Raw genomic sequence first — 9,287 nt, 5'->3', positions numbered from 1 at the left:
TCAAATTGACAAGCCCGCCTCGGCAACTCCCGCCGCCAAAGCTGTCCTGGCCCCGGAGCCCTGGAGCCTGCTGGCGGGGGCTGTGCCCTGCTGGTGGTGGAGGCCCCCGAGGAAGAGCTCCAGGCGGGGTAGGGAGGAAGGCGGGGCCTGCGGCTGTACAAGTCGGTGTCCCGGGCCTGGGACGGAAGTTGCAGAAGTACAATTAGTTTCAGTTTTGTTTCTCTTTCAGGAGCCCAGCAACAGCAGCGCCAGGGCCTCGGGGGCCCCCAGTCCGGGTCCTGGAGCCCCGGCTAGGTAAGGAGAGGGGCTTGGAGGGCGATTGAAGGGACAGCTGAACAGGAGGGGGTGGGGGAAGGGGGAGAGCGGGAGGAAGGGGAAGGGAGTGGGGAGAGGGACCCAGAAGGCGGGAGGAGAGGGGAGGAGAGGGGAGGCTTCCCCCGCGGGGCCAGAGATCCGAGACTTCCTGGGGAAGACCCCCTCCCACTCTCTGAGCTCTCCAACCAGCCCCTGCTTTCTGGAAGTTTGGGGGAAATTCCCCAAGTTTCTTTATCAAGTATTTCACAGCCACTGTGCAGGGAGCTGGGGGCATTCACAACTGATCCTCATGTGACTCATACCCTCCAGAGGCTTCTAGGAAAGCAGGAGGCCTCTTGCAGCAGGAAAGGCTGAAAGAAAAGGGCTGGAGGAGATGGGGCAAAGGCTACGCGGTGACCCTGAATTTGAGGAACTGGAAGGAAAGAGCGAGGCGGCCCCTTCCTCTCAGGCATCCTTCTGCCTGTTCATTTCAGGATAGTCGAGGCAGGAAGAGGGGCCCTCACAACCCGTGATGCCGCTGCCAGGGCCTAGGAGGCAGGTGTACGGGGCTGTGGGAATTGGGGTCCCTCATACTCCCCCACCCTCCGGGAGTCAAGGCACGTCTGCCCACCCAGACCCTCGGCTGGTCCTCTGTGCCCTCCCCTCACCTGGCATCCCACCCCCAGCAGGACCCCCAGGATCTATTCACACCAGACTCGCATCCCGTGTGCCACAAGGTCTGTCAGTGGGGGGCACCGATCATTACGCCAGCAGGTCTCTAAGGCTGTGCTTCTTGGTGTTGTCATATCTCGCAGGGCCTGACATGCAAAAGCAGCTTTTACTTTTTCATATTTGCTGAACGTCTGCAGGGAGGAGGGAGGCGGCTCTTTATCTCAAGAGACCAGAAGAAAATTCCTGGCCATTCAGGTGAGACCCCAGACCTGGTGGGGCTTGAGGATGGGGGAGAGGTGAGAGGGCAGGTGGGGGCCACCGCGGAGGTGCCCTCTGTCCTCTGACCCCGACCCCTCGCTTGCAGAATGGTTTCCCAGGGCTCCTCGCCCTCCCTGCTGGAGGCCCTGAGCAGCGACTTCCTAGCCTGTAAAATCTGCCTGGAGCAGCTGCGGGTGCCCAAAACGTTGCCCTGCCTGCATACCTACTGCCAGGACTGCCTGGCCCAGTTGGCCGAGGGCAGCCACCTCCGATGCCCTGAGTGCCGCGAGACTGTGCCTGTGCCGCCCACGGGCGTGGCTGCCTTCAAGACCAACTTCTTTGTCAACGGGCTCCTGGATTTGGTGAAGGCCCGAGCCGGTGGAGACCTGCGCGCAGGGAAGCCGGCCTGTGCACTGTGCCCGCTGATGGGGGGCGCCAGCGCCGGGGGGCCAGCCACAGCCCGGTGCCTGGACTGCGCCGACGACTTGTGCCAGGCCTGTGCCGATGGGCACCGCTGCACTCGGCAGACCCACAGCCACCGAGTGGTGGACCTGGTGGGCTACAGGGCAGGGTGGTACGACGAGGAGGCCCGGGAGCGCCAGGCGGCCCAGTGTCCCCAGCACCCGGGGGAGTCCCTGCGCTTCCTTTGCCAGCCCTGCTCCCAGCTGCTGTGCCGGGAGTGTCGCCTGGACCCCCACCTGGACCACCCCTGCCTGCCCCTGGCCGAGGCTGTGCGTGCCCGGAGGCCAGGCCTCGAGGGGCTACTGGCAGGCGTGGACAGCAACCTGGCCGAGCTGGAGGCCACCCAGCTGGCGGAAGAGGAAGCCTTGGCCTGTCTGCGGGAGCAGGCAGCCAAGGTGGGCACGCAGGTGGAAGAGGCAGCCGAGGGGGTCCTCCGGGCCCTCCTGGCCCAGAAGCAGGAGGTGCTGGGGCAGCTACGGGCCCACGTGGAGGCTGCCGAGGAGGCTGCACGGGAGAGGCTGGGGGAGCTGGAGAGCCGGGCACAGGTGGCCAGGGAGGCGGCCGCCTTTGCCCGTCGCGTGCTCAGCCTGGGGCGGGAGGCCGAGATACTCTCGCTGGAGGGGGCGATTGCCCAAAGGCTTCAGCAGCTGCAGTGTTGTCCCTGGATGCCTGGGCCAGCCCCCTGCCTGCTGCCCCAGCTGGAGCTCCATCCTGGACTCCTGGACAAGAACCGCCAGCTGCTAAGGCTCTCCTTTCAGGAGCAGCAGCCCCAGAAGGACAGAGGGAAAGACGGAGCCAGAAGCCAGGGAGGCGCTGCAACCCCGCCCCAGAGCAGGGACGGAGCCCAGACCCCAAAGCAGGACAGCGTGCAGCCGCCCCAGGAAGATGGAGCCCAGACCCTAAAGGCGGAGAGAGCCGAGACGCCCCAAGAAGATGGAGCCCAGACCCCGAAAGAGGGCAGAGCCCAGACACCCCAGGAAGATGGAGGAGCCCAGTCCCCAAGGGGCGGCCGATCCAACAAGAAGAGGAAGTTCAAAGGCAGGCTCAAGTCCGTTTCCCGGGAGCCCAGCCCGGCACCTGGGCCGAACCTGGAGGGCTCTGGCCTCCTCCCCAGGCCCATCTTTTTCTGCAGCTTCCCCACACGGATGCCGGGGGACAAGCGGTCTCCGCGGATCACCGGGCTGTGTCCCTTTGGCTCCCGGGAGATCCTGGTGGCAGATGAGCAGAACAGGGCCCTGAAGCGCTTCTCCCTCAATGGCGACTACAAGGGCGCGGTGCCCATCCCCGAGGGCTGCTCCCCGTGCAGCGTGGCCACCCTGCAGGACGCCGTGGCCTTCTCGGCTGGCGCTCGGCTCTATCTCATCCGCCCCAATGGCGAGGTGCAGTGGCGCCGGGCGCTGAGCCTCTGCCAGGCCAGCCACGCCGTGGCCGCCATGCCGAGCGGGGACCGGGTGGCCGTCAGCGTGTCAGGCCATGTGGAGGTGTACAACATGGAAGGCAGCCTGGCCACCCGGTTTATCCCTGGGGGCAAGGCCAGCCGGGGCCTGCGGGCACTAGTGTTCCTGACCACCAGCCCCCAGGGCAACTTCGTGGGGTCGGATTGGCAGCAGGGTAGCTTGGTGGTCTGTGACGGGCTGGGCCAGGTGATTGGGGAGTACCGGGGGCCGGGCCTGCACGGCTGCCAGCCAGGCTCTGTGTCCGTGGATAAGAAGGGCTACATCTTTCTGACCCTTCGGGAGGTCAACAAGGTGGTGATCCTCGATCCGAAGGGGTCGCTGCTCGGTGACTTCCTGACGGCATATCACGGCCTGGAAAAGCCCCGGGTGACCACCATGGTGGATGGCAGGTACCTGGTTGTGTCCCTCAGTAATGGGACCATCCATGTCTTTCGGGTCCGCCCTCCTGACAGTTAAAGGGCTGGGACTGGAGATACACTTCGGGGTGGGGGGACTGGGGGGGTAGAGAGAAGGGAAGCAGGGCGACCCAAGGGATGTGGTGGCTGAGGGCATTTTCCCAGAGAGCAGGGGTTGGCAACTTTTCAAGGTGAAGTGCGAAACCGCTCTTCAGGTGCGCAGGAATAGGGACCAAGGCGGGTGGCATGGCCATAACCCTCAGAAGCAGAGGAGGAAGGGTTGGAGGGGTGCTGGGCATTAATGCTTCTTGCTTTTGCTGGGGGTGACTGCCACTGCCGCCGCCGTAAAGTCTAGGTTTCCAAGATGTGTAAGCTAGTCCTGATTTGAGTTCTTCTTTAAAACCATTCCTGATGGGGTAGCCCAGGGAGAGTCTTGGGGAAGTGGGTAGAAATAGTCCTTTAAGCCCAGGGCTTGAAGGGTATGTCAGGTATGTACTTTCTGGAAGAGAGCTGAGAACTCCCTCCCCTCTGACTTGAACGGGACGCACCAAGTCAGAAGAGGTCTGGGATTTTGAACCCGGCCATAAATGGCATCTTCCACCAGCCTCGGCTGGGAAGTTGAGGCTCCTCTGATAATGGCGTCCCCCAGTGAAGTGCGGGCTGGACTTCATGGGGGACCAAGTATAGACACAAGCCGAGGCCAACAGGCGTTTTACCTCTAAGTCCGTGAAGAGAATGTGCTACTAGAAAATGGAACCCGGCAGGGTTGGAGTCTAAAACACAGGGTTCTGAGTGTGAGACAAGGGGAGACCCTGGGTCTTACCCCTCGACTTCCACCACCCCTCACCTCCAAGCCAACCTGAGGCCAGACCTATGTAGGATTTAAAACCTTTTCTTTTTTGATGTCTTTACACTTCCTGGAGTTTATTTTTAGCCCCCTCTTAGTTTTCTGGCACAATTCCTTTTGAGAAATTTTGGCTGAACTAAGGGGTTGAAGGCATTTGTCCATATTGCCGTTATGGGTGGGGAAAAAACCTAAGCCTAGAGGCCAGGTGTGGGACTCAGGGGCCAAACCGGTTGGAAGACCTGGGAAGTCGGTAGTGGGGCTGGGATGGGTGGAGGGGTGAAAATCTCATGGAGGGATCCCATCAGAAGTGAGCCATGACCACCGGCCTTTTGCATAGGCTGTGGCAGCGGTGGAACTGAGGTGGACATGTTTAGCCAGGGGCTGTTGAGAGGTGACCAAAGGGAATAATATGTAAGGATCATGGGCAATGAGTGTTCATGGGAACCAGAGAGATTTTGGACAAGTCCAGATGGAAAATGCAGGACATTAGTGTAGGGAAAAGAAAATCTTTTTCCAGGGAGGTTGTTGATTGTTTAATGAAGTGAAAGGGGAAATCATCAATGTCAGGTGGAAAAATTCAATTATATAAAATTTTGAAATGTATGCACAGGAAAGAAGAACGAAGATAAAAGGAAAATCAATGAGATGAGGAAATTACGGATCATTGATCTAAGGAGTCTCCAGTATATGGAGTGACTAAACAGATCTACTTGGTCAAATGACCAAATAAGCCGTATACCCAAGAGGAAGGCACACAGGGCAGGACACATAAAATGAAACATAAAATAAAATCGACCACTTGCATTCGTCAAAAGTACATTTTAAAAAATATGTCGTGGGGAAATAGACCCCTGGCACTATAAATGATGCTTCCTGGTGAACAGTTTGGCAATTCTTGACAAAAGTCAAAGAAGTGATTATAAGACGAAGTTATCTCACTTTGGGGAGTACATTCTGGGAAAAGGATACAAAAGGAAAAAACGTATCTGCACACAGGTATTTGTGGCCACCCTATCTATTACAGCCTTTGGCAGGAAACAGCTCAGCTTAGCTCGCCAATTCTGGCTAGACCAGAATCTAGCCAAGTAGACTGTGTTCTACCAGGACAGTGAGCTGCTGCCTTCATGGATGACAATTATGAGAACTGTTTAGGAGAATATGATGTTATATGATGCAATCGTAAGCCAAAAAAAAAAAAAAAAAGATTTTGGCTTTCTGTTCACGTAATGATAGCAACAAGATAAAAGCATGTCTGAATAGTTACCGAGTGGAAATGGGTTCAAAATGTGTAAATAGTCAGTGATTGGGGAGATTGGGTTTTTATTTCATGCTGTTATTCATATATGCACATTTCGACTTCAGTTATTACTGTCCGTTAAATAACATATATGCTTGACTACTTCAGAAAAATACACTCAAGAATAACTACTGGATTTGTGAATGAATGTGTCAGAATAAGTGAGACTGTTCTGCCAGGGGTAGGGGTGGGGGGCTAGGCAGGAGTCAGGAGGAGAATCCCAGCCAGTCAGGACCCAGCAGGGAGGAAGGTTCGTCAGAGCAGGATCCTGTCTGGTGACTGACCAAGGAATCTGCCCTGGGAAGTTTGCAGAGGTCAGGTGGTCCCCGTGGGTGGTCCCCGTGGGTGATCAGTCATTGTGGAGTGTTCAGAGGCAGGGGAAGGTCTTACTGAGTTCACCAACTAATTCAGACCAACTGGAAACCAAGTGGCGGTTCTGCGGAACCAGCTGGTTTAAGATGAGTTGCACGGGGGTGCTGTGTCTGTCTTCTTTGCAGCTCTCTCTACAGAGTCAGCACAGTGATGGCTCCTAGTAGGTGCTCTGTAAACGCCTGTGGAGTGAATTGATGTCTAGAAAATGCCAGGTTGTCCAAAACTTTGGCTTGTGGGAAATCTCCAGTAGGGGGCACTGTGGACACAGCCTACTATAAGCCTCCAGGAGACTGGCTCAGCTCTAAGTCACAAAAGAGGTGAAATTCGCGTGTCCTTCTTATATGTCCTGGGGTGGGGGTGGGGGGTCCTGGCCTCTAGGGGATAAATACCTTCAGGTTGGAACAACAGGTTTGCAGAGCCGCATGGGAACCACGTGCAGAGGGCCCGGCTGGTGGAATGGCTGCAGTCAAGTGGCTCACCCCTGAGGCAGGAATAGAGAACTTCCGGAGGGAAATATCACCTGGATTCAGGAAGAGAATCCCACAGATGCTCTAAAGATGAAGGAGGCACAGGGCTTTCCATGACGCTGTAAGAAGCCTGGGGAGTTGGGCACTGGACGATTGACAGACTTACTGAATTTTCCTCGTGAAGGGGTAGGGGTGGGAAGGCACAGAACATGGCAAAATGTGAAACGGATGAGAAGTATAGCATTGAGCATAATTTGGAGGTAAAATCCTCAGTGCCCCAACTGTCACCTGGGAATCCTAAATCCTGGCACAGAAAGCACTGCTCAGTGCGGAGAGAGAGTTCTTGGCTCAACTACAGATGTTAAGTAATAGGAACATTGTGAAAGATCCGACATCCGCACTCTGCATTGGACTATGACAATGACCGCTCATTCCTTGTGCTGTTTGGAACTTTCCAGATCGTGTAGGAAAGGAGAATGCTGTTCGGGTAGAGAGAAAGGGAGTAGAGAACCTTGTTCATATTCTCTGTGCTTAAAAAAGGAAGGTGAGGGCTTCCCTGGTGGCGCAGTGGTTGAGAGTCTGCCTGCCGATGCAGGGGACACGGGTTCGAGCCCCGGTCTGGGAGGATCCCACATGCCGCGGAGCAACTAGGCCCGTGAGCCATGGCCGCTGAGCCTGCGCGTCCGGAGCCTGTGCTCCGCAACAAGAGAGGCCGCGATAGTGAGAGGCCCGCGCACCGCGATGAAGAGTGGCCCCCGCTTGCCACAACTAGAGAAAGCCCTCGCACAGAAACGAAGACCCAACACTGCCATAAATAAATAAATTTAAATGATAAATCATATCTTTAAAAAAAAAAAAAAAAAGGAAGGTGAATGAGGCAGTGGAGACCTGGGTTGAATGCTGGCTCTTCCAACTAAATAGCTGTGTGATGTTGGTCTAGCTCCCTAACCTCTCCGAACCTCAGTTTCTACGTCAGTCAAGTAGCGATAATAATATTCACCATGCCCACCTCACGGGGTGGTGGTGAGGACTGGCTGAGAGGCATAGAGAAGGATTTTGTATCCCATAAAGCTCAAATCTGCAGTCTTGGTTGGGAAAAATTTTAACTGACTTTTAGCACTGACTTATTTTCCATCAGGGTAAGCTTGAATGGGGATACTGTGCGCATGCATTGTGAGGGGAAAACTCGAGGACGTCTGGGTAGAGTTGTGACGTGCTTCTCCTTTGGAGGAGACTGTTCTGTTTCACTTTCCAGCAGTTATTTGGAGAAGCCATTTGCTAAGACACAGCAGTGACCATAGGAGCAGAAGGGACCGATGGCCCGCTTGCTAAGACTCAGGCCAGCTGAGAATCAGGCTGTACTAATGAAGGCCTGATAGCCATAGACATTTAGAAGAAATTCAAAATGGCAAGAGTAGCCCAATTTTTTGGTAATTTAGAGAAAATATAATTTGGGAGAAAATAACTCTTCTTTTGCTGTAGTCTTATTATTACTGTATCTATAATGCCATGTCATCGAATAATCTACAGAGATAATATTCCAGAGGGGCAGACATTCAAGAGAGAAGTCAGAAGTCTTCCGAGGAAATTGATGAGGTTGGTGACCTGAGCTGGGCGAGATGTGATAAGTGGGTGCCAAGATCAAGGTATTTGACCATTTCTCCTGGGCAGGTCAGCTGAGAACTAGAGTTATCTCCTAAGTTAGGTGGGAGATTGGATGGGGATGCAGAGTTCTGTTTGGGGGAGAAAATAGTCTTGGACTAGCTGGGGCAGGGAGCTGCCAGAGAGAGTGCTCAAGAAGACGTTCCCATTAGGAGAAAGATGAAGTTCAGATGCAGGCTTAGGAAAACAGGTAACTTGACAGAAGGTAACAAAACCAGTCTACCCAACTGATTCATGAATGTAGTTTAATTAAATGAGTCTGGATGGGAACAAAAATAGGTCTAGGAACCACAGAGTGATTGGAGGTGTGGAGAAGGCTCAACAGGGTCTGGCTGACCTCGCCCTCACCTGAAGCCTGGGTGAGGAATCTTTGGGACCGGGTGGAGAGGGGACTGTATGTAAAGAGGCAATTAGGAAGTCGTTTGGGGAGGTTTTAGAAGGCTATCTGACTTGTCTTCAGAGAAAGTTTGAACCGGTTGCATTAGCAGCTAAGAGAAATGGGCTTGAAAATGGTGGAATTGGGGCCTCTGTACCAGTGGTGTCAGCCCAGCAAGTATTTCTTTGTTGCCACCAGGCTGAAGAATCTGTGTTGTAAACTCTTTCATTCCTTTATACTTTGTATCTTTTTTCTGTTTCTTAATAAATTCTTTTGAAAAATGTGGACCTTCTCTCAGATGGTTCATGGGTCTGGGAAATGATCAACACCCAGGTAGCGGACCTCCCTGGCGGTCCAGTGGTTAAGACTCCGCACTTCCACTGCAGGGGCCGCAGGTTCGATCCCTGGTCGGGGAACTAAGATCCCACATGCCTCGCGACACGACCAAACAAAATAAAAATACCCGGGTAGTGAAGGGAATCAGATATCATGGCCATTCCCTGATGTAGCTCCAAAGATGCTACACAGAATCCTTGGGGACATTTCAGAAGCAGGGTGATCAGCACAGTCATCGTCTGTGGTCCCAGCCCTCGTCCCGGGCCGCTCCCACCTGTAGGACAGAGGGGCCCTCTGGGCAGAAATGTGCATCTTCCAGGCTCACATTTGGTGGGAGGGAGCCCTCAGGTGATCTGGCCCAGCAGGACCCCGTGGAGGTGTCTATGAAGGAC

The 9,287-nt window shown here is 54.8% G+C and overlaps 1 protein-coding gene across 1 annotated transcript; it reads left to right on the top strand.

Annotated features, from left to right (window-relative positions):
- The first annotated feature begins 232 nt into the window (after nt 1-232).
- On the top strand, nt 233-8,844 carry TRIM56 (tripartite motif containing 56). Its single transcript, XM_029221636.1, has 3 exons — nt 233-294; nt 1,110-1,221; nt 1,331-8,844. Exon 3 carries the CDS (start codon nt 1,332-1,334, stop codon nt 3,597-3,599), a length of 2,268 nt encoding a protein of 755 aa, XP_029077469.1. The 5' UTR covers nt 233-294; nt 1,110-1,221; nt 1,331; the 3' UTR covers nt 3,600-8,844.
- The last annotated feature ends 443 nt before the right edge of the window (nt 8,845-9,287 follow it).

This window comes from Monodon monoceros, unplaced genomic scaffold (assembly GCF_005190385.1).
Source record: "Monodon monoceros isolate NGI ecotype Baffin Bay Population unplaced genomic scaffold, NGI_Narwhal_1 Super_Scaffold_13, whole genome shotgun sequence".
Taxonomy (NCBI): domain Eukaryota; kingdom Metazoa; phylum Chordata; class Mammalia; order Artiodactyla; family Monodontidae; genus Monodon; species Monodon monoceros.
This window is presented reverse-complemented; position numbering and strand designations above follow the sequence as displayed.